The following is a 26,190-nucleotide window of genomic DNA, read 5'->3' as shown; positions in this document are numbered from 1 at the left end:
GTCAGCGAGTGGTCTGCCACGTCATATAATGTGAGAGCTATATTGATCTTTATAAACATGTTAAAGTTAATGTTTCTCAAAAGAAAGAGTTGACTCTGAATCATTGAAAAGAGTAGTTTTTAAAGGAATCCCAAGCCGTTTCATGTTGCCGTCAACAAACCCCCCCCCCCCCAAAAAAAACCCCATGAAACATTAGCATATTGCCCAGCCACTTGTTGCGCGCGCAGACCTGGGAAAACTTGACTTTCACGTTGGTCTGAATGAAAATGCAAATCCATTGCTTTTGGAGCGTTAAAAAATAGCTGTTTCCCTGGTAACGCTGTACAAAGAAGCACTGAGCTCACAAACACTGCATTAAATGAAATCGACCAATCACCGCAGATTAGTGTCACGCAAAGGAGGGGTTTGGAAAAATGAATCGTTGAGCAAGTAATGTAAAAATAAATGCATATTATTAGAAAATGAAAGTGTTTTTTTGACCTTGCATGCATGTCAACTTGTTGTTGGGGACTCCCAAAACCAAAATATGACCCTTATGACCCTTTCGCAACCCAAAATAGGGGCACTTTAATCTGTACTGAGAAGCTTATGAGTTGAATCAGCACATCCAGGACAGGTTTGAGAAGCACTGATCTATTCAGTCAGATCGTAGTGATGGACTAAAGAATGAAATTTAAATTTTTTTAGGTTTTTTTTGTGTGCATGTGTGTGACAAAATAATATTTCTGTATTTTGTGTGAGTTCGTCAATGATGATGAGACAGCATTTTGCTGAGTGTGATTCCTTTTGTGACATTTGCCCTTTGAAGAATTTGTTTTCATAAATGACTTCGGCTTCTGATCTATCTTGGGAGTGTCACCCCATCTTTGATATAAATATTCTTCCAATCATATTAGTTTGAATCTTTGCTTTTGTTTATTGCCTTGATTTATACTCTCACTCTCTCTGGATATGGTCTAATATATGTGGTTGAGTAAAACCCTCATCCATCAGGTGGTTAGCAGGAACATGTCTGTTATGCGTGAGTGGCACGACTACTTAAACTCAGAAAAGAGGAGGCGGGCCAGGCAAACAAACAAACACACACACACAGTCTTCTGTGTCTTGGAGGTATTTAACATTAAATTATGTAAAAAGAACAGCAGAACGATTGTACACAATTTCTACACCTCATTATTTATCTTACCCCAATAACCAAATCCATTTATCAAGCATGGAATGAAAATAACGAGAAATCACAAGCATGTTAAAAAATAGTTAACCTAAAAATGCCATCCTTTACTCAACTCGTGTTGTTGTAAACCTGTATGACAAGCTTCAAGAAGGACAAAAAAGTCAGTTTTATTTGTAATCAAAAGTGATATATCGATGCGTCCCTTCGGGTTTTGTGCTGTTGATGCTATATCACATGAGCTATCATGATGCACCTTTCGAACATATGGAATGTAGAATATTCTACAGCTGCCAGAAAAGAGTATAAGCAAATAACAACTTCAGTTTCGCATCAAGCTTTCATCTGGTCTCAGAAGACTTGGAATATAGCCTGATGAACTGTTTATGAATTTTAGTGCTTCTGCCCTATTCATGTTGTGGTATTTATCAATGATCCTTTAATGAAAAGGTTAGAGAAACATGTATTTTTATACTATCAACTCACTTGATACGGTCACAATTAAATGTACTCTGGGATTCCCCTAACAGGGATATGAGCACTGTTACCATTGGAGAGGAAAACACAGGCCTGCCAAGCATTGTGGTTTGCGGGCAGTAGTGCCGCTTTTAGTTTCCCTGTATTCATCTGTCAGCAGTTCCTGTTAGCTGGACGGATGGTTTGGGTGGTCTTCTGGAGTTCTAACCACACAGGGCTCCAGACAAAAAAATCGAGTAAGGAGCCATTGGCTCTTAAAGAAAAACTTAGGTGCCAAATTATTTTTTTAGGTGCCACAGAATAAAAGTGGTTTATTTTATTATTATCATTTTATTTTTCCCCCCTATTTTAACATTTCAATCATTTTGTCATGTGTTTATGTCTTATCTTTACTAGGCTTTATCAGCATTTTAATCCATCTTGTAGATGATCAGGTCGACTAAGGTTCACTTAAAGTGTGAATTAAATGTCTTTTACAACTTGAAATATACAGTCACAAAGAATTGTTTGTTACACAGAATCTATACCAATATCATGGACCATAAGCATCACTTGGCAACTGAGTGCAGTGCATCCTATAAATGTTGTCAGGTCTTTCACACATTCAGTCTGTTTTTCTTCATTAGTAAAATGCAATTTTATAGGAGGAGTTGAATCATGTACAACAGAATAAGTAAAAATAATATGCAACAGCGCATAAATATAGCAAACCGCTCCTCTTTATAGTTATTTTTCTAGCTGACTGATGAGTTTATGGACACTGAGTGGTTATTCTGAGGTAAATGTATTACAATGAAATGTTTACAAGCTTTATACATTTCCTCAGTTTGAAACACTGAATGAGTTGTACACTGAATGAGTACAACAGCAAGTTGTACTATAGGCTTTCTTATTGCCCACCTTTTGATCATGTTCATTTCATACTATAGTAGTAAATCGAAATATATAATGGGTTCACTTGCTGCTTTAACTGAGGTGCTAAAGAGATCGCGCCTGAGCATTAAGTGCGATACTCTCCGCTCGCGCGATCCGGACGCATACACGGATCGTGTGGACGCGGGGTACTGGTGTTTATATTACCGAAAGTGTGCGCTTGTGGTCCGCATTAAAGAGCACCCAAACCGCATCATTTGAATTTCGTAGCATTTTAAAGCTGATACTTTGTTTATTAAAAAGTAAGACAGCACAAAGCTTTTTGCGATTACTGGATGGCAAGTGCGCTTCAAATAACAGGAAGTCTATGCATTAACAGAACACAGCATATAGACTAAGATCTCGATAAGAAGATCTGTGATATTGAAATTAGCTGATAATTAATAAAATTATCCATTGCTTTCATTGACGTGAACTCCGTTATATTTGCATATGAAGCGGGAATTGAAGAACGGATTTATATCCGTTATATCACATTTATGTGGCCAAGTGTAAATGGGGAAACGTTTTAACAAATCATATAGATATCCGATCAGAGAAAATGCATGAAGTGACCAGGTGTAAACAGGCCCTTTCAGGTCTCTCTCACTGCGTTCAGCAGACTGTGTGCGGCAGAGACGAGGACCGTTTGAAACTCTTTTCAGTAAAACTTTGATGCGCATCGTCTTATGTAAGTTTAATAGTGAACGTAACAAAAGATGTGAGCGCAAAACAATCGGGAAAAAAGTCCTTTCATGCAAATTATATATAGTCGCCAGTGGCGACCTCAGCAAAAACTTCACTCGCAAATTAATATTTTTGGTCGCAAATGCGACCATTTTAGTCGCAGTTTGGAGCCCTGCCACATTATAAATTTAGATGATTCACATCGAATTAAGGACAGTCAACTTTGTCCTCTCCAAGTGTTACAGGTGCTATCAGTGCCAGAATCATGCTGCCCACCTTCTGAGCCTCTTATTTAGAGTTCCTCATCTACTTGTCATTAGAAACACCATATTCTCATAATGTGGGTGCTATACCTTCATGCGCTGCAATGCGCAAGTTGACAGTTGGTGTAAATATTACACTGGCAAAATATTGTTCAACGACAGTAACTGACAAGGAGAAAATTTAACTACATATTTTGACAAATGACGTCTTGTTCAGTTTTAACAACTTAATAAATCTGCAACACCACATGACGACAAATGCCCATTTGAAATTTTTCCTCACATTCACAAACTCTTCCACTTACCTTCTGGGCAGGCTGAGATGTGGCCATTTAATTATGGGGGTTTTGGCACATAAAGGTGTTAGTAGAGTATTTATTAGTTTGGTTTGTCACATACCGTAAAGTGCAGGGCTATCTGTGCTGGAGCCGCTCCCTGTCCATCTGTTTGGAGTAGCTAAGCCTGGCCCCAAAACAATACCGTCGCATCCATTCTGCATGACTGAGCACTATTCCTGATTTGCATCCGGTTGGGATTGTGATCTCACATGAAAGGCACACTAGCAATTTTGCTTGAATCTGCATACACTGGCTCTGAGCATTAATTTCCATGACCAGGGAAAAGTTCCAGTTTGCTCTGAGGGCATGATCCAAAATAGACTATATGTGGGTGTGAAATATTCAATAATTAATGCTATCTTGTTGTCGTCCTATAGTTTATCTTGCTTTACACACTGTGAATGGATCCTGTCCAGCTGTGCAAGCACAACATGACTGCTATGTTGTCAAAATATTGTTTTTAGCATTCATCATGAATTTTTGCTTAGTTTTTATTCAGGCCATACATATATAATGTGAAAAAGATTATACATAAGTTAATGGTGCATCTGGTACCAGTGCAAATACAGCTGCTTTGTTGTTTCACTTCAGTTAGAAATTATACCATTTAAAGGTTTGGGCAAGGTAAGATTTTTTTTTTTTTTGAAAGTATCTTATGCTCAATAAGGCTTGGTCAAAATACAATAAAACAGCAATGTGAAATATCATTACAATTGAAAATAACTGCTTTCCATTTGATTATATTTTAAGATAACTACTTTTTCAGCATTTTTTACTCCAGTCTTCAGTGTCACATTTTCCTTCAGAAATCATTCTAAAATGCTGATTTGCTGCTCAAATATTTTTTGTTGAAACCATAAAACATTTTTTTCAGTTAAACGGTTTATCTGAAATATAAATATTTGTAACATTATGAAAGTCTTTGTAGTAGCTTTCGATCAATTTAATATGCTCTTGCAGAATAAAAGTATTAGTGTCTTGATCCCAGACTTCTGAATACTAGTATGTATATGTATGGCATTATGGATTAATGCATGTTCATGTGGATGTTTTAAATCATTTTTAGACAAAGGATGCAACAGAAAAAAGCTCCTAAAGATCTGTCAGAAAAGACTGTGAGCTGCTTCAGTACCCCATAACTGCTAACATCATGACTGGTAGGGGTAGTTACAGCTCATGTTTTGCTGTTAGCTTATCACATCAGCTTAAGTTTGGCATCTGAGGTCTCATTACCTTTCTGCCAGAAATCAGTCCAGTATACAGCACTCCCTGCTTTACTGAATACTGCTCCGCAGTTCAAATATGAGTGCAGGATTCTGGAAATTGTCACCGCTCTTGACAGAAACCGGCTCCACAAGTTCACACAGGCTCTCAGATTTCGCTGTGTTTCACACGTATTAACTCATTCCTCAAAGACTCTGGTATCAGAATTTGGCATACTGTGAACATAATCCAGCCGCTCAAGGAGCCTTAAGCCTACTTGTGTAATAGACCAATGCCCCATGTCCTGCTAGAGCCCTGCAAGGGCCTCAAATTTAGGCCCTAGCCCAAGACGCTCAGGCCCTAGCCCGGCCCACGTCCGACAGCTTATCAGAATTACCGACCCGAGCCCTTCTTTTTTTCCCCTTCTCCTAAAAGAGTTTATACTACTGTTTCGGCTATTAAAATAGTTCAGTTTTGTGTGCAATGGCAAAATAATTATATTTCGTTTAGTTTTTTTATGAAGTTAATATAGAAAAACGTTTGGAGCATTTTTGTTCGTTAACTAGTCTATAAGTTTTTGTTTTTTAAAGTAACGACCAAGCGGCCAGCTGCATGAGCTGATCATAGCCTATGTTTGATCAATTTAGCCTTCACATATCATCACGACTTGCCTAAAATAAAATCTATAGATATACTAAAACAGTTCAAGCATATAACAATGTTTAAACGTTAAACCTGCACTATAATAATAATGTGCGCTAGACTATATCCAAGTTTGTGCGGAGAGTGGAAGTTAAAGCGCGCTCTGCAGGACATGGAGGCACCAGCGCTAACACTTGGATTTTTTCCAGTGGAAACAAATTAAAATAGCCTATGCCATTTTTTTTTTTTTTTGATGAAGGTAAGAGTAATACATCATTCGGACACAAGGGTCTACTTGTATTTGTGTGCACTCACAATACCAACAAAAGGTAGTTATTTTATAAAACAAAGAAAACAAACATGATGCGCTTTTTGCCGTCTTGAACAGGAGCGCTTCACAAAAATGAACCGAAGCTGAGCGTATATATGCCTCACAGACATGATAAATATATCTATAGAAACCTTTAAATTATCACTTAACGAAATAAAAAAAAAATTAAAACAAAAATTATTTTATTATAATTTTAATCATAATCAAAGATGCATTTCTCTCTAAAGGCGCGTCTAATGAGGAGACGGTGAGTCAGGATCAGCAACTTCATCCTTGCGACACAGACTCAGAAAACATTAGTTTATTAGTAAATAATTCAAATATCTCCTTACTATTTCCCGCAGACACATTCATGGTTATGTTTGCTCGGGTTTTGCAGCAAGCTTTAGCCTATTGCGTGCATTTGAACGCAGAACTATTCAGCTGTGCTGAAGTCACTTGCGCACGCTGCTGCTGCGGGACACTAAACACCATCGAGCTGCTCTCAGTCGCGGCACGGTCTCCTGTTGTTTCCACCAGCGCGGCTATTTTTTTCATCGCTAGTCGATAGATGTCTACAATATAAAATAAGGAGAAACCCAAAACAGGCCAGAGGCCCGGCCCATGTCTGAACTATGACGTGGAAATTGGCCCGATGCCCGAAATGCAGGGCTCTATGTCCCGCTACACATCACTGTTGAGTCAATGTTCTCTAGCACACACCTGATAAAAGCTTAGGATGTTTCTTCCATTTCTTTCCAGCTGTGAGCTCATCAACCAGTCATGAGAGGGATAATAAATTCGTAGCCCTCCTTCCAATTACAAACATCTTGCAAACATCAGCAGATGTTTTTGCTCAGTGTTGCACATGGGACTGCAGATTAACTTTTGGGTAATGTTGCTTGTTTTGTCAAACTAGATAAAGTTCACTTCATTGTGGAAAGGGGTACAATGATACACACAAAAATATTCGTACCTTGGTTTTAAAGCTGCAGTTCAGAACTCCTTCAGTGAATTATCTGAAGTTTAACACTGACTTTCTTGCTGTCAAGATGAGAGACTTTTTGTGAAATGGAAATACTTGTGCGAATTTCAGAAATTTGCAGGTAAGGATACAAATGTAATATCTAATTTATATGCCGAGGAATACATATCTCAAATGAATTAAACAGCATATGCCTTTACCAGATGCGTTTACCACATCAAAATATATCCGTATAAATGGTATGTCCCATCCAAGGGGGAGAACTTGAAGTTTCTAAATATTAAATATTCTAAATATATTTCTAAATGCACAGAATTTTTGCACATGCAGTCATTAAAACAATACTGCATTTGTTCAAAAGGGCTATAATGAAAATTGTGGTGCGCAAACATGTATCATTACACCCCTAGTAAAAAGAGACAGATGATAATCAATTTGTCAGACTGTTAAACCACAACAACAGTAATAAAAGGGGCATAACGCACAGCTTCACCCAATCTCATGTTAAATCTTGAGTACCTATAGAGTAGTATTGCATCCATCATATCTCCAAAAAGTCTTTTAGTTTTTTCATATTTATAAAAGACAGATACCGGTTTACGATTCTCTCCAAAAACAGCTGAGCTCCTAGAGGTGCGCCGTGGGCGGAGCTAAAGGGTGACGAGCGCTTGAGCTCCGATTGCCAACAAACCACAGACATTTGATGCCGTTTCACTTACAGTCTGCAGTTCTGAATCATGACCGGGATCTTTTATAGCTGGGACCGCTCCATCTTTCAGTATCAAACGATGTACAAATCCAGCATCGAACTGGACCATGTTTATAAAACGTTCGTCAACAAACATAATTGCAAAACTCCGTTGCTGCCCCGGAAAAATAAACTGCATCCACTGTTCATGTAACGCTGGGTTTACACTTCTTTAGAGACATTGTTCCCGAGCGAGTCCCGTGCAGCGCTGCTGAATGAAGCGCATTGATGGGCGCGCTCTTGCTCTCGCTCCGGTCGATGTGTGCGCGGGTACACTCTTTCGTGAGAAATGCCCATACAAAGAGTTCCACCCTTCATGACGTCATGAGGAGCCATGAACGAAAAAAACTTTCTGAAACATGTAAGAAACCCAGTGTATTTGTCACAGAAATACTCTGTTATACTTCCAAATCGTTTTTTGAAACTTTGGCCATATTTAGCATGAGAATCCAACTTTTTAACAGTGTAAATAACTCAACATTCATAAAACCGCATTGGACCCCCCCCTTTAATTATTAACATTAGGTACTGTTATTATTATGTTTGTGTTTTTATTTTTATATTCTAATAAAGTTATTGTGGCAAAATTGAGAAAATGTCTCTGCATATTGGTTGTAAGACACATTTAAAAATAAATCAGTTGGTCGCTACTTCATGCAATGCGGTCACAGATTCGTGAACCAGTTCATATCACCAGTTGTAGCGATTCAAATGCCAGATTGTGTTTATGGTGAAGCAATATTTGATGTGTCACACCTCTGCTGGAGGAGGTTTGGCAGAAAAGGGTAGGGTGTGAATATCAGGTAGGTGTGAGGCTATAAATACTCTATAAACAGAGCAGTGCGTGCCGGAAGCAGGATGCCCACTCTGGAAAAGTAAGGCACGAAGAGCGAGTGGAAGCTCAAGGCCTCAGACATCATCATGGGCTAAATACACAACTTGAGCCTTGTTAAAGTAAATAAAATAATAAATACATTTTAATTTTCAGAAAGACAGGTTTCCATAAAGAGTTGAGATTTACATTAATGCCAGCAAAACTGTGTGGGGACTCGTGTGGGGTGTCTGTTATCCTTAAATATATGCTCCACAAGGCAATTATCTTCAGATGAGGCATAAAACATCACCCACACCCTGCAGACATGACATCAGGCCAGTCCTGACTCAACCTTCAGCGGGCGTTCCTCAGTATGAAGAGGAAAATGTCAAGGATGATGATGATGCCATAGCAGATCTGACTCATCTTTATGGTGATCCTGCTTTAGTTTGTTGATTAGGCTGTTTAAAATGTTCACCTATAAGTCTATACCGTATTGATTTGTCAAATGTAATTTTTCGAATTTGTTCTTCTACCTCATGCACAGCGAGTTACGCCGTTTCTCCAGGGTATGGTTTGTCCACTGCTTCTGCTTGTGAAACCCAGCAGATCTCTTGTTTCAGTGCTTTCTTGCTCACAGAAGTGATTCACTGGTGTGAATGTCAGTGGCAACACAGCATGATCTGGACTGGTCTGAGCAGGCTAAAACTGCTAGTAATGCATAGACCCAGGTGGACCCAGGATTTTTTGCACTGATTTTTCAGGTGAAATGGCTTTGAAATGACTCCAGTGATGTATCTTGGCTGTCTTGTGTGAAATCTTAATATTTGTATTAACACAACTTGAGCCTTGTTAAAGCTGATGAAATCAATGCATTAAAACAGGTTTTCACAAAAAAGATAAGATTTGCATCATTAATTCCTGCAAAACATGGTGGCTGTAGTTTTTCAGCTAAATTAAAACTTTAATTTTGCTTTTCAGAAAAATTTAGAAAAAAATGAATTGCAGTGCATCACTGAATTTGATGGATCTTTCCTGTGTCATACAAGGTCCTATATCCATTGGACCTCAAATCGATTTTATTTTTTATAGAACTCTTCATAACTACTCCTTCCTGTATCTTAAGAACCCTTCAAAGTTGCTTCAAGTATATACATGTAGTAATGAATGTCTTTTTAATTGTCTCTCACATATGATAAAATTAATCACTTCTCATTTAATTGTTTTAGTCTGCTGAAATCTGGATTTGTCGATCTGTTGTACTCGGTGGCCCTTCTTTTTCCTCATGATTTCATCTGGTTGTCTGTAGGATGTGGAGGATCAGGATGATTCTTCAGGAGTGCTCTTCCAGCTGGAGGATGAGCCATTTTCCTGGCCAGGGCCTAAGACTCTTCGTCTACGCCGCACTTCACAAGGCTTCGGCTTCACTTTGCGTCACTTCATTGTGTACCCACCGGAGTCTGCAGTGAACTCCAGTTTTAAGGTAGTGTGCGTCATTCATCACTGTTTAATAGCGTCTGCTTTCAATCACTAATATATTTTTCAGTCTGTACATTTTGTGTATTTTGTAACATACAAATTCAATTTTTTTTTTTTTTTTTTTAAGGATGAAGACCATGGTCACAGGGGTAAGTTATCACTTTTAGTAACATAAAACTAACTTAAACTGTGGTGTTCCAAATGACATACTATACACCAGGGATCCTCAAATCTGGACCATTCCTGCAGAGTTTAGCTCTAACCCTAATCAAACACACCTGAGCATGCTAATCAGAGTCTTCAAGATCATTAGAAAATCATAGGTAGGTGAGTTTAATCAGGGTTGGAGCTAAACTCTGCAGCAGATTGGACCTCCAGGGTAAGATTTGAGGAACTCTGCTATACGCTATGCACGTATGCTGCACACTATGCCCTCTGCCTCTCACACCATGACTCCATGCGTCTAGTGTATACATTTTATTTATTGGGTTATTTTGTAACCCAGTATTGGAGTATGATATCCCCCTCCATCTGTTGCATAAGCAAAGCTGTGACAATTAAGTGCATGAAGTGTCCACAGAAGTACATGAAGTGCATGAAATACAGTTGTGCTGAATTAAATTTCACTTTTTGTCATTAGGTGGCATTTATGGGAACTGCATAAATATAGCATTTCCTGGGTTTCCCTGTAAACACTAATAGGCATTAAATGGAGGTAGATGAAAAGAAAAAGCCATCATAACTTCTTGAAGAAAGTTAGTTCCCTTCAGAGATACATTCATAAAAATGCCCAATTCAATATTTAGTATTTTCATCTAGTATATCAGCTAACAGTGATCTGCCGGGTACAGTATTTTTTTCTCAGCTTGTCCCATCTCTTGCCTCTGTTAATGTACTGTTTACAGATGTTGTTGTATTGCCACACAAATGCCATTTTGGGAAATTAATGCAATGTTGTTTGTGTGCAAGTCAGAACAGAAATTGGCCAAAATTAAACAAAAACGGTGCGGTTCCGATTGATGACTGTTTGTCCGGTGCATCTCGGTACCCTAAAATCTTGAATGAGTGCAGTTGTTCCCTCAAGGATTGCCTTTTATTCACCTTGCATTACATGATAGCTCTCGTGACACGGTTTAGCACAACTGACCATAGCTGCCACAAATAACTCGGCCAGATTCTTTCCTTTGCTCATCCTCTCCCCCTCTACTGTTTGAACTTTTGACATTAGGTGTGTTTTTAAAAATTGCATTTGCATTTAAAAATCTTTTTGTTGAGTGAACACAGGAGACTTGAGACATGTTTTTTTAAATATATATTTTTTTAACCTTTTAAATAAATGCTTCTGGCAACTTTGGATGACTAAAACCTGCGCATGCATCTCTGCATTCATCTCCCTTAATAAAGCATCATCGCCACAGCAATACTGACTTCTACAGCAATACAGATCCCCAACATTGTGCCACATTGTCTGTTTGACTTCGTTACTGTGCAGATAACAAACTGTGACCTACATAGATTTGTTCGTTTTAAATTATAGCGAGGTTGTAATGCTCACAGCATTTCAACAAATCATACAGAATGGAACTTTCAAAGACAAACCGCATTCTTTATAAAGAATGAAGAATATGAGGAGAGAAGCACATCTGTTTGGAAATTTGTTTTATTGATGGTGGAAGAATGTAGCGATAGGCCAGGTGCAGGACATAATAGTTAAGGAATGATTGTCTCCCAAAAGATCCCTGCTGTATTCCATTGCTGGGTCCTCAAATCATGCCCCACTTTCCTCAGAAGAGATTTATACTGAGCTTTAGGTCTATAAATGCTTTGTCATTATCTTTGGCTTGTTGTGGTACACAAACCTCGTTAAATGCTCTTCTGCATGTTCGAGTCGGTGCATCATACAAGTATCTGACCTACATATTTCAGCGTTTCTTTTAACGTAGGCTAATCCGGCATAGTGCTAAAGTGTAGAGCTATATACAAGAGAAGTACCCGTAGTATCACACATCTTCTCACGCTTATAGCAAAAACTGTATTAAACTGTATCCAATACATCAATTTTTGTAGCTGCCAAGGTTTAAGGATTTAAACCCATGCATGCTTTTACTTCGGCCATTGAAAACCGTGGAATTGAAACAGGAACTGCTAATGTTGATCATTCTGTTCTGTGCATCACAACTGAAATATAAAAAGGCATTATTACAACTTATTTTTAAACACAATCATATCTAGTGTGAGCACATAGCACTGTGAAACTTGATTTACATTACCTAGAGTCCAGATAGCTCACGAGTCTTGCATAACATCACTAAAAGTGCCTCTGGTTTGTATGCAAAACATAGTAAGGTAAAACAGCTTACACCATGGTATGTAATAGTAAAATATTCAATTTGCATGCTGTGCGAGAACTAGAAATGTTCAAGTTTCAGGCCTGTTTTACCTGTCTGAAAATGTGGTTACAGGTTCGTAGTTGTGAATTTCTGTGCTGGTTTTAGTTGGTTTTTATTTGCACGAAGAATCGTTTGTATTTTCCTGTGTTGCCATCCATCTGCTTTGGACAGCATAAGAATGAGTCATTGTTTCATGTTCTCAGCAAAAGAAAGAAATTTGAACTCCAGTGCACATATTGCATAACTGACATGCATCTATGTCAAATTTCACTTCTCATGTAGTTGTGCATAGCTATCATTGGGATTAGTTTATGGGTGTTTTTCCTCTTGCTATTTTACTATTATTGATGCATTACTGTGGTTTTGTGTTATTTCTGATACCTGTGCACATTTTTTTTGGTTAGTTTGATGTTATTATGAGTATGAATATGAATTATGCGCCAAATGCAACAAATGTGGCAGTGCTGGGAACGTTTGTTCATATTCCTGAGGTAAATGTGTTTTTATATTTGACTACTGCAGTGTATGACAGTGAACACAAGAGGGCGCATTAATCTTTACAAAAGCTTCACATTGCTGGAGAAGCAAGGCTGTCCGCATAGTACTATACTACTCATTATTACTGTAGTATGTACTTACAATATGTACTGTGCATAGTATTCAAATTGTCTATATAAATAGAAATCGATAACTTGATCTCAAACTACCATTAAACTACATAATATTTGCTTCTGTCTGTTTAATTCAAAACCAGTGTTGATATCTGTGCTTTCACACTTGCAATGTATGAATATCATGCCTCAGGCTTCGAAGCATTGCAGCATTCTGCACAGGCAAGACCTCAAGCAAAAAGAAAGAGAAACACAATCATGACCTGTAGCACACCTGTCATGGTGTCTGGTGACTGCTGGAGCCATTACAGTTTTACGAGGAAGATGGCATCACTTGGTATGGGACATTATGCAGTGACCGAAATGTTCTTGATGATCTCCTCAGTGTTGCCCTTTTCCAAATGTTGGAGCAGTGTTTATAATAAAGAGTTTCTGGTCTCTAAAGGCTGATTTACACATGCACCTGCAGCTCAACTACACTCTTTTAATTGATCTCAGATTTCAGTTTTCCATTCTTAAATTCCAAAGACTGAAAGCGGTTAAAGCAGCCATATGCCAAGTGGGTTTGTTTGTGTTGGTGCCATGCTGAATTCTGGGCACATCTGAGCGGTTCTAAGACTTTGCTCAAACAGGTGCAAAATCTGTTTTTGTTTGAGTAATTGGTAGTGTGGGGTCGGTGGGGTATTTTCTTTAATGTTTTTTGAAAGAAATCGCCTTTGCTCACTAAGGCTGCTTTTATTTGATGAAATATAACATTTAAAACAATTGTTTTCTGTTTAAATACATTTTAAAATTAAATTAGTTCCTGTGATGCAAAGCTGAATTTTCAGCACCAGTACTCCAGTCATCAGCATCACATGATCCTTCAGGAATCATTTCAATATACTGATTTGCTGTTCAAGAAAAACATTTATTATCAATGTTGTGCTGCATAATATTTATATTATACGATTACACTTTATTTTAAGGTGTCCTTGTTACAGTGAAATTCTACATTTTAAGTACTGAGTAATATTAATTAGCTACATGTATTTACTATATGGTTAGGTTTTGGTTAGGATTAGGGTTTGGCTTATGGTTACTAATCTATCGATTGATTGATAGATGTATTCACACACATCAAGAGTTTTCCCTTAATAAACTCATAATTTGCTTACTGACTGTAAGTAGGTAATTGTTGTAGTAGTTATGTTTAAGAATGGGGTCATGCAGAATAAGGCATTAATACGTGCTTTATAAGTTCAAATAAACAGCCAATATGCTAGCAATGCATGCTAATAAGCAACTAGTTAATGATGAATGGCTTTCCCTAATCTAAAGTGTTTGTAATGTCACGCGCATTGTGCTGTTGTGTGTGTAGCTGTCTATTTTAACACACGTTCAGCATTGTGCTGATGTTATTAGTACAACAACCAATGTGGATATACCGGATATTAACTGTCTGAACTAGAAGTCGACCGATTGATCGGCCAGCCGATTTTTGGCATTTTTTAATTAATCGGCATCGGCCGATTGTGCTGCAAATTAGGCCGATTAATATACAGGCGCGTCTGCAAGCAACACGTGATGCTGCCTCGTGCGGCAAGCAGATTGCCATTCCACTGGCACAACGGATAACCCTGTGATGTCCCCCTCTGCCTGCTAACTTTTTGAAGAGAGAACTACCTGGTAGGGCTGTGCAATTAATCGAAATCGAATTGCAATCACGATCTGAGACGCTATTTTGCAAAGCCTACGATGTGGACGCGATATTACTCTGTTCCAGAGCATATGCACGATTGCCAGCCTTGAGTGACAGTCTTACTAACCAACAGAGTGAGCGCACCTTCTCCCCGATCAGCACTGCTCTAGCCAACTGCGTAAACACCCACCGTTTAAAAAGGGTCAATTCGAAAGTTAGGCAAATTAAAACTAAAGAAAACATGTATATCTATATATACTGCATGTTCGCTAATTCAGAAGACCGCACACACAGCCTGTGTCTCTGAATGCTTCTCATGCCCCACGCTGCGCGTCTCACGGACGAGCCGTTTACACGCAGCCTGTCTCGTAATGCTCTTTTATACTCACGGTCTCGCGTCCGGTTCTGCTCCGCAAGTCTCTCACTAGCGCATCTGGCAATATGGACGAGGTCTGACGCACGCGACCGACCTGTGTCCACTCGATCGCGCCTGGCTCCGCGTTTGAAACGAATGTAAATTAAGTCTTTAACAGTTAGCTAATTTCACTTGGATAAAATGAAACATTCAGCACATTTTCTACTTGTTCTTAAAATCCCAAATACTTAAAAATGAATAAATCAGCCCGTGTAACATGTAATACTTTAAAAACTGACTAAAGAAAGTTATTTTATTTATAAAAAATAAACAAAACTTTCCTGTGAAATTCAGTAATTCTGTGAAGTACAGGTGTATCTCAATAAATTAGAATGTCGTGGAAAAGTTCATTTATTTCAGTAATTCAACTCAAATTGTGAAACTCGTGTATTAAATAAATTCAGTGCACACAGACTGAAGTAGTTTAAGTCTTTGGTTCTTTTAATTGTGATGATTTAGGCTCACATTTAACAAAAACCCACCAATTCACTATCTCAACAAATTAGAATACTTCATAAGACCATTAAAAAAACATTTTTAGTGAATTGTTGGCCTTCTGGAAAGTATGATTATTTACTGTATATGTACTCAATACTTGGTAGGGGCTCCTTTTGCTTTAATTACTGCTTCAATACGGCATGGCATGGAGGTGATTAGTTTGTGGCACCGCTGAGGTGGTATGGAAGCCCAGGATGCCTCAGGTCATCTGCATTGTTGGGTCCGGTGTCTCTCATCTTCCTCTTGACAATATCCCATAGATTCTATATGGGGTTCAGGCCAGGCAATGAATCTAAAATATATGAAAGTTTCACTTTTTGAAATAACTTAAAAGAAAAAAAGTAACTTTTTCACAACTTTCTAATTTATTGAGATGCACCTGTCCTGTACATAATAAATAATATTTTGGCATTCAAATACATCGCGAATACGGAAACATTTGATTTTGTGTCGAATGAGAGACCCAGCGTTGGTTTCAGTTTCATTTTAGCCTAAATTCGTTTTGGCTTGTCGTTTATAGCTAGCTTCTTATTTTTAATTCTTGTTCTTTTCTAAATACTGTTAATTGAAAGAATTTGTTGGGGAGTGAGGGGAACTAAAATAGCCTAGCTATGTTTACAGTGTTTATTATAATGTTTGTAAACATTTCGCGTCGGCATTAGGCCTATTTCTGAATGAAATAATAAAATTCGACTTATACATGACTTTTTGCTCTCTGTCTCTGTCTCTAAAAAACTAATTTTTTTTTATACGTACAGCATATTTTAACCATGCAGCAAACCTTTTTAAATATTTTGATAAATTACTGAAAAAAATAACATCCCTGAGATGAAGGGGACAAAAAAAAAGAAAGAAAATCGGCCAAAAAAATAGGCATCATGTATCGGTCATCGGCTGCCCTGATTTCTAAATATCGGCATCGGCCAGAGAAAAACCCATATCGGTGGACCTCTAGTCTGAACAACCGGATTGGACGTGAGAAACAAATTGTAATTGGGATGGATCCAGATCAAAACCAGAGTAGTCATTTAATGAGGTTGACTGGTCCGTTTAATATTTTTAGCAGTCTCAAAGAGGGATTTAGCATGCTGACAGTGGATTTCAGGACAATCAATGTCCGACTTAGGATGGTCTATGTATTATGCAGAATCTACAGGTTTATTTCCCTTTCTGTAGGCTAACAGAGAGATATTGAACAAAATAATGGGCCGTTGTGGAGAGCTCCTCATTCCTTTCAGTGAGGAACTCATCGCTGCCATCCTCAGGGAATCTGTAGTGTTAGCTGTTCACTGTTAGATCTGTGATCTGTGTTCTGGCATATTATGTCAGGATGAAGCCAAGTATAGCACTCCCTCCGAGGCTGAGGGATGTCACATTGAATGCTGGGTCACTTCCAGATGAAGTCCCAGCGTTTCCGCTCTATTAAGGGGTTAAACGTTTCATTTGAAAAACTAGTGCGATTTAAAATGTTTATTGTGGCTCAGTCTTGTGACCGCTCGCTTCTTCCCGGAGCTGGTTTGTTATGATCTGGGCCACTCATAACTCTGCTGCTTCTGTTGTTGCCAGGGAGACCGCGGAACAGACTGGAGCCCATGGACACGATCTTTGTGAAGCAGGTTAAAGAGGGAGGGCCCGCTCTCAGCGCCGGACTCTGCACTGGTAATTACACCATCATTACAAATGTACAGCACATCCTTTGCTTTCGCCTATCGATGTCTGATAATCTAAATCCTGATAATGGAACTTTGTCAACAGGGGACAGGATAGTGAAAGTGAACGGCGAGAGCATCATTGGCAAGACATACTCGCAGGTCATAGGGCTCATCCAGAACAGGTGAGAGTGTGTTACAGTTCATTTAGATGTGTCCTGGTAAAAATCTGATTTTGGCCCTAAGTATTTCTTTCCACTTCCAGTCATACGTTTCTGGAGTTGTGTGTCATGCCAAAAGATGAAGACATACTACAACTGGTAAGATTTTACTGTTTTTGCATTTTGTTCATTTGTTTTAAGGCTCAGGTTCATTTGTTTTTTTGTACTGGACAATTTTTTAAACTGGACAAAACACTTTTTGTACTGATTTTAAATTTTAATAAATTTGACTGTGCTAAAATGTGTGTCCTAACCATGTGCCACACAGTAAAGCAACTGCTGATAAAATCAACAAGTGCCCAAAACATTTTGTTGGTTGTTTGTTTTTAATGTATTTTGCTTAGAAGCCCCACCCACAGCGAAATCTCATTGGTCCAAAATCCACATAGATGCATATTATTAGCATGCATTACCAGAAAATGAACTGCATCTGACTGTCACACCAGGTCAGAATTGCACTGTTGAGAGAAAAATCATTGCATTGGTGTGTAATTTACAACATGCACTTAAATGGAGTAATAATTTAAAATACCAGTAAACAAAACATTTATGAACATTACAAACACAATAGTTCCCTCGCCCCACAAAAAACTTTTAAATGTAACGGTATTTAGGAATGAGAAATATAAGAATAAACAAACAGATCAGATTTCTGTATTTTAATCAGATTTCTGTAAAGTGAAACTGAAAATTCGGACATTTGGAAAACATTTTATACAAATAAACTTGGGCTCGAGTGCCTCTCTCATTCGGTACAAATCAAAATTGCTTTATATAGACCTTATGTTGCTCCGCCCCTTTTCAGCATTTATGAATGAACCGCTTGTTTTAAAATCTTCCCGGTCTGCTGACATTTGACATCCACCTCAAACATTACAATGCACATCATAACTTTCATTAATTCTACAATAAGTAAATTCACCTCGCCAGCCAATTACTTTTCTACAGCAATGCTATAGAGGTACCGTGAAAGCAGAAGTTCAAAGACAAAATTCTAAAGGTGGCTGCACACTTGTTTCTCTGATGCGTAAGGTGTTCATATGATTAAAAACATGAATTCATCTGGAAAATACACTACATATGAAATATTTTCTGATTGGCTTTAAGTGTCATGCTGCATATCATTTTTACATTCATTGTGGACAGACAGAAATTGCACATTGTTGCAAACTTGTTGCATCTTTTTAGGACACAGTGTTACTTAGTACTTCTTCAAATAAAACTGGCCAGAAGCTTCTGAATACATCGTTCCAATGAGGTCTTTGTATGCACTGTTTTGAGTTTGCATTCGGCAGCACTTGTTCTATTTGCACCCATGGAAATGAAGGTTCTGACCCATTTCAGAGGAAGGAGGCGGGTTCCTCATGCTCCTCTGAGTGCTGCTTTATCTGGGACTGCTAACCAGGACACTGCAGCCTGTCCTTCTCCAGCGAGCCTCAAACTGCTGCACCATCACAGCTGCCCTCAATTACATATAACTGTAGAGCAGCCATCACTTCATCTGCCCTGCATTCTCTGACACTTTCCATTACAGACTGATGGCGTTGCGTTCCTGGGTCTTCTGACTCTTGAATGGTGTCGTTGTTTTATCTTGATATACACCTGATCGACTCTAGTGTTAATCAAGAACTCGTTTTGATATATTTTAGTCTCCCTATTAAGTTGCTGTGAACTTTTGAACATGCTATACTTTGATAGAAAATGATAAACTTGTGTGTTGTGCGTTTAGTTGACACTCTAATATAATGAAGCTTTAGAGTTTGTAGAGGTGAAGAGCAGGATGTTCTGTGAGTCAGGATGGAAGCTCTCTCTTCATGAAAGACTGTTTGTGTTGAAGCAGCCTCTCAGCTGGGGGAGAGATGCCAGCTGGGGCCTGGCACATGGGCTCGCTCTCTCACAGAGCTCTGATACAGAACCGCTGTGCAGTGTATACAAATCTATACAGGGCTCTACAGTAGGGCTGTGCAATTAATCAAAATACACTTTCAATTTTGATTTCTGCATCCAACGATTATGAAAATACAATAATCGAGAGACAACGATTATTGCCCTCCATTCTGCTCTTTCCAGCGGTGCGCTTCCGCTCCTCCATAAAAGCCCAATTTCACGTGCAAACCAGTAAAATCATGTGACGTGACTCTTCCAAAATGGGAGATGCTTGATTTATTTAAGTTGATTAGATGTATTCATGGTTTTAAAAGCGTGAAAAAGAACTTGCGCTGTTCTTTGGGAGGATTTCTGTGGATGCCCTCAGAGACAGAACAGAACACGGACATAAACCTCATCTTTTAACTCGAGGTGCGCGCATAAACGGTCAAATACACACAAAAGTGTGTCAAATTGCGCTTTTCCACTGCATGGTACGGTTCAGTACGGTTCACTTTTGGGGGGTTTTCCACTGAGTACCTGGCACCTTTTTTAGTACCACCTTGGCTGGGGTTCCAAGGGAGCCGTACCGTTACCAAAACGTGACGTGTAAACTTTGCTGATCACTGATTGGCCGGAGAAAAACGTCACTGCTTGTGTCATTGAACTTGCGACAAGAGACACAACAGACCCGCTGGATTTAAATCAGCACAGCGGCGCTTAGTGATTATTCACGTAAACCCTCGTCGGTTATGCAATAAATTAACTTAAAGAGTTGAGATTGAAAATACGTGTGTAACAGTAAATTGGAACCATGCGGCTCTTAAAGTGACAGCGGGCTATATTCCTGCTGTGACTATGTGCTTAATATTAATCAAATAACAAAAGACACATTCAAAAATCACACACTGCTCTTGACTGAAGGACTATTTGTAGCTTTAATAAGTAACAAAAGAAGTTTAATTCTTACAGTGAAGACTGTTGTTTTATTTTAAATTAGATTCATATATATCGCTATCTTTAAATAAATCATTAATTTAAAATTTTGGTCATGTGGCCCACTCATAATCGTGATTACAATATTGACCAAAATAATCATGATTATGATTTTTGTCATCATCGAGCATCCCTACTCTACAGTGTCACTTTTAAATGCAACTGAAAATTACTGTGTGGGACTGAAAACTATTTGGGCAGCAGTGTGAGTGGCCCAATCAAAGCTCATGATTATTTATATATTACATTGGAATAAAAACTAAAAACTCAAGATGTGTCTACACTCTGCGATTGGCTACTTTTCATACCTTCTGTCAAAAATTGCGAGTTGTGGAAGTGTGAACTGTGAAAGGGATTGAATACATTTCAAAGACTGTATTGTGTGTATGTGTTTACAGGTGGTATTGTTCTTTTTATCTTGTCAAAATGCTTTTATTTATTTTTTTATTATCAGAAACGGGGTCAAAATTAAACGGGGCTTGGGGAAAAATGCCACCAAAATTGTGCTTCCAAAATCTGAGATGGAGGCAAAAAAATGATCCTATACGAGTTCTTGGTTTTAATTTTTACAACACACGATATAGTTAAGCATATCTCACGAGCATGAGTGCTGTTCTCCACAAATATCAGCACAATTGGAAATGTGATATTGCGTGTATGCAACAGCTTGATAAACAAGATTATAAAGTGACTTAAATTTTTCATAATATGGTCAGTTTTTGCTTTTTCACCAACAAAAATGGCAGTGTTTTTGTTGATTAACGAATATGCATTTTCAAGCAAATCTGTCAATAATTCAATGACGCATTCATAAAGAGTCACTTGCTTCATTCCTGAATGAATGAGCCTTTATGACAAAGACAGAGGCTTGCCGCCTCCTACTGGCAGTTTTTAATCATTTTATATTTAAATTAATATATTTAAGTAATTTTTTAGTTAGGAGCACAAAGGCTTCTAAAAATGTAAGAGTAGAACCCTGACATACATTTTAATATAATAATGACGTCTAAAGAGTTTCTCAAAGATTCTTGAAAGATTTTTGTTTTTCTACGAGTTTGTAAATTATGGTAGAATTTTTATAAATAAAAAAAAAATTAATCAATGATCCCTTTAAACATATTGAAACTTTTAACACCCCTATTTTTGTGATTTTTAAATGCACTTTGTTTCCATTTTGAATGGAAACATAGGACTTGTCCATGTTCCTTCGGATCACTGACTCTTGTTCTAACTATTTTGTGTGAATAACCACCGAGCATCGTTTTTCTCTGTTTTATTTGAAGTCTGTTCAGTGCTTTCTAATTCTGTCCACAGTTCGCTCAGCTCAGTGCGCACATGGAGTCCTCCACTCATTTGCTTGCCCTTTAGATTAACTTTTAATGCGTGCCATTTACTGTTGTAAGCATCGTTTGAACTCTCTGGCAGCAGGCAAAGGCATTTCTCAAAGCACCTCTGCTGTTTCATGTGCAGACTGTAGTGGAATAACAGTGTTTATCTAGATTACTGAAGAAAAACACCCATTTCTGAAATAAGATGTTCTCGTTATAACATTCAACGTTTGTTAATTGCTTAAGTATGAAATGAAAGAATATTGTACTTATAGTTTTCCAGTTAAAATGGCATGTGGGGAGTTAGTTTAAAGCCACTAGCTGTTCTTACGTATTTAACTTGGTAAATTACTATAAAATTGCTGGATTGGTTTTTCTGGGAAATGTACCACGTGCTATTCACTAGGGCTGGACAATATGACGATATTATCGTATATCGACGATGTCGATGTCAACAGTCAGTACCATACGATAATCGACAATATTGGAAAATGACAAATGATAGGCTATAAATAGGAAGTTGCCAAATATATTTTAAATAGCCTAGTAGTTACCATACACTTTTTATGTTTTTAATGCATTTACCTTTTTGTGTTTTTAATGCATGCTTGCATACATCTTAAAGCAAATCATTAAAGGTTACGAATAACACACCGGCTGTATCTCTTTTCATTGTGCAGAGAAGCACGTTAAACAATAAATGCGGGAACCTAGTTTGACTACAAGTTTAAAATATCTTTAGAAATATTAAATATGTATATATAATTAACAGAACAGAAATAATAGAAATCAGGACACAATGAATCACATTTTAGTTATTCAGTTTATTGACAAACTGCATTGATCAGTAACCCAGGTTATTCATCATATTCTTTCTTTTGAAAACAAATTATGGTGCACGTCCAAAAAAAAGCTGCGTATGGAAATCACTGTCAAAATTAAAACAAATATGATTTTGAATCAAGACCCAATATAACGCTTAAAAATAAAACAAAACAAAAAAACATCATAAGGTTATCTTGAACCTAAAATTTATTAAACATTTGTGAAGCGTGCAGAGTTAATCTAACGCAGATTTCTAGACAAGAAAACCAGCATATTCACCTTCTCCGGGGTTAAAGCATTACAGAATGGAGTGACAATTTGACCTGCTGTGCTAAAAACCCTCTCCTACAGACTGCTTGTTGCAGGCACCGACAAGAATTTTCAGGCTCCGAAAGACATAAGGGGGAAAGCAACATTCTTCCACCACACAAGTGGATTCTCCTCTCCGTCAATTACATTCTCCAAAAGATAAGCTGTAAGCTCAGCCGCTGCCCGATCCGAACTTGCTTGTGGGGGGTTTTTTGGCCTTTCCAAGGAGACCACTCAATGTGTTTTTTTTTTTTTTCTTTTTTTTTTCAAAGGCGTTTCTTGAGCGCTCGTGCTTGGTTGTTCTTCCTCAGTATTCTTGTGATTTTTCTGTCGAAGGCAGTCATTAATGCATCAAGCAGTTCATTCTTAGTTTGCTCCAATTCGTTCAAATTAAAGCCACCTCTGTAGCGGGGATCAAGCATAGGGCTGATTCTGAGAAGTTTTTTGTCATATTTGGCGTCTAATTCCTCTAAAATGCCAGTCTTAATTTTTCTGCTTAGCTGTGTGTCATCATCTGATTCCGTTAAAGTGCGGCATGTGTGTTCTAGCACTGGGCTGAGAGACAAAACCGTAGCGTAAGACTCTCCTGACAAAACGTTGGTCAAGTCTGCTACAGGCTTTAATCTGCTGCTTACCGCCTCCAGGACTGAAATATCTTGCCAGGTAAAAAAAAAAATTCACACCCGGCGTATTGCTGGAGTCTGCTCCAGAATCCTTTCAGTCATTTTCAGCTTTGAGCCCCAGCGCGTGGGACAATCCTACAATTAATAAATAAACAATAGGAATAACTGGACAGCCCCCCCCACCTAAAAACTGGAAAAAGTGTTTTATATTGATCTTTTCTTTTAAGATGGGCCTAATTTACTTTAATTAATCTGTGGCCATTGACAGTGTGGTTGTGAATTTATGTAAAAATGTTACCTCCTATATATTAAAGATTTATCGATATGGGTGTTGGAATAAAATGTCAAAATATTTAAAATTTGATGTAGCTTACCGTTACGAGAGCGTGATGAGAGATGTTAAGTTCCTCTTGAACTCTCATGAGTTCACGTCTTCTGTGCCAGCTCTTTGAGAACGCCCCGTTAATTGCCTGGCAAACACCAAATGCTCGGTCTGTGCTGGCCTTCTCCTTTTGTAGTGAATTGGTAATAGCAACATTCAAATTATGTCCAAAGCAGTTAAGCCATGGCCATTTTAACTGCCGTATGGCTGCAACAATATTAGCACCGTTGTCTGTGGTGACACACACAATTTTTCCTTCATCGATGAGCCATTCTTTTATGCTTTCCAAGAGACTTTCTGCTAAATAGTCTGCAGTGTGACTCTCAGGAACGTAAATTGTTCCCAAGCAGTTTGATTGTAGAACTCAGTCTTTGTCTATGTAGTGAGCAGTAATAGACATATAAGGTGTCATTGTATTGCTGCTGGACCACATATCTGTCGTGAGCGCGACATAGTCCGCGCTGTTAATGTTTGTCATAACCTCAGTTTTCACTGTATTATACAGCTCTGGAATAGCTGTTCTTGAAAAATACTTCCGATTGGGCATTTCATATTGACGGGCAAAGGTTTGCAGCATGGCCCAGAATTCTCCCTTGGCCACGAGACTAAGAGGCATCATCTCTTTAACCAAAAAACGTGTCACAGCAAGAGTGCCCTGTGTCCATTTTAAGCTGGATTTTTCGTACTACTATGCACTAGTAAATGCAACAGTAATCAGTGTTTGGTTACATTTTTCCCTGCTTTTCGATGCGCCTGAAAAGTGGGGCTCAAAGGTGGTGGCTGCTACTGCTGGAAGATGTATTTGGATGTGGCTGCGGAGATTAGTGGTCTGTGCGTCTTTACTTTTTTCATGCAAAGCCTGCATATAGCCTCAGTTGGATCTTCTGGTTCGCCATTTGCACCTGGTTTAAAACCAAAATACTGCCAAATGAAGGATGAACATTGTTTCTTCAATATTTCGGCCATCCTCATCCATTTTTACCATGAAGAATCTGACGTCGGACGTGAGCATGAACGTAGGCAGTGCGGGGCAGACGATATTATCGAATATCGCAATATTTTTAAAGGCGATAATCAATAAATTATTTTTGACATATTGCCCAGCCCTACTGTTCACACAAGCTCATTAAAATGCCAGTTTACTGTTAGCATACAGTTTACACATCAGCGACAAGTTGCAAAAATGTCAGTCATTGGAAATGACCTTTAAAAATACTGCATTGTTTTCTTCATCCAGCTAGATGAGGAGCGCTTTAGTTTACTATCTATCCAATTGGATCATATTTTTTTTGACTTTGTCAGTGACAGGCATAAGGGACCCCCCACACGTTTACTGCACTGCATCCGGTGTAGACGTCATAACTGATTATAAAGGGAAACACGTCAAATAGTTTGTTTTTTGGGGGGTTACTACTCCTTTTAGACAAAAGGAAATAAAAAGGACTCTACTGCATACATTTAATAGCACTGTTTATTAGCATTGTCCATAACTTAAGCCTATTTATTAAGCCAATTAAGATTTTTTTTGAAAGACAAAGCTGATTTTGTACACACAAAATTCTCCCTGAATTTTATTGCTGTAATTCAACCAGACAATTTACTACTTGTTTTTGTAATTCCCAAAGGATGAGATATGGGGTGATTTGTTGTGAAAATGTAAAAAAATAAAAATAAAATAAAAAGCAGATCTTAATTGTGCTAAAAATAGGCTGTTTTCTTTAAGCAAAAATACAATTTCTTTCTTTTGATTTTGCGGTAAATCATGAACCGAACATGTATTTGACATTTCCAATAATTTTCCTCATCTCTCCCCATCGCCCCTATTACATTTCCATGCACCGCTTGTCTACTGCACAGCTGTTGCTGTGATGGTGTTTTACTCTTGAGTGCAGCAGTGTAGCAAGGCAGCGCTGTAGCCTGTCTAAACAGGGTTTTCAGCTGGTTGGAGAATTAATCCATCCGAGGTCTCTGGTGACATTAGTCACAGTAGCAGAGTTGGTCTGAAGAGGCGTGAAAGGATGCTACTGTGGGCAGTGGTGTAAGGATTTCTGTGAGAGAAGGAGAGACAGGAAGAGGCAGGAAAGACGAGATTAGATCAGCTGGAGTCAGCTGACTGCTATGTTGTGGGCCGTCTCTCTGGCAGAGGTGAGGGAGAAAGCGGGGTAGGGAGGGGGAAGCTGTACCATCTGAGCTGAATGTATAATCAAGCATCTGCCTCCGACATGTGAATGGTTACAGCTTTCCAGTGAGAGTGAGGGAGGGAGCGAACGAGTGGATGCGTTAGCTGGGAGGGAGGGTGGGAGCGTGTGTGTGTGTGTGATCACGGAGTAATCTGCCTGCGGATGGATGGAGAGGGGAGAGATGGAG

The 26,190-nt window shown here is 38.5% G+C and overlaps 1 protein-coding gene across 1 annotated transcript in view; it reads left to right on the top strand.

Annotated features, from left to right (window-relative positions):
* The window catches only part of LOC306846143 (rho GTPase-activating protein 21-like), a 57,896-nt gene that overhangs the window by 7,009 nt on the left and 24,697 nt on the right, over nucleotides 1-26,190 (top strand). Inside the window, exons 3-7 of the mRNA XM_079379275.1 lie at nucleotides 9,860-10,033; nucleotides 10,157-10,178; nucleotides 17,191-17,283; nucleotides 17,380-17,458; nucleotides 17,539-17,593. Of these exons, the coding sequence (XP_079235401.1) occupies nucleotides 9,860-10,033; nucleotides 10,157-10,178; nucleotides 17,191-17,283; nucleotides 17,380-17,458; nucleotides 17,539-17,593 (423 nt within the window). The remainder of the gene's footprint in view (nucleotides 1-9,859; nucleotides 10,034-10,156; nucleotides 10,179-17,190; nucleotides 17,284-17,379; nucleotides 17,459-17,538; nucleotides 17,594-26,190) is intronic.

This window comes from Barbus barbus (assembly GCF_936440315.1).
Source record: "Barbus barbus genome assembly, chromosome: 26".
NCBI lineage: Eukaryota > Metazoa > Chordata > Actinopteri > Cypriniformes > Cyprinidae > Barbus > Barbus barbus.
Note: the sequence above shows the minus strand (reverse complement) of the source record. Positions and strands in the feature narration are given on the sequence as shown.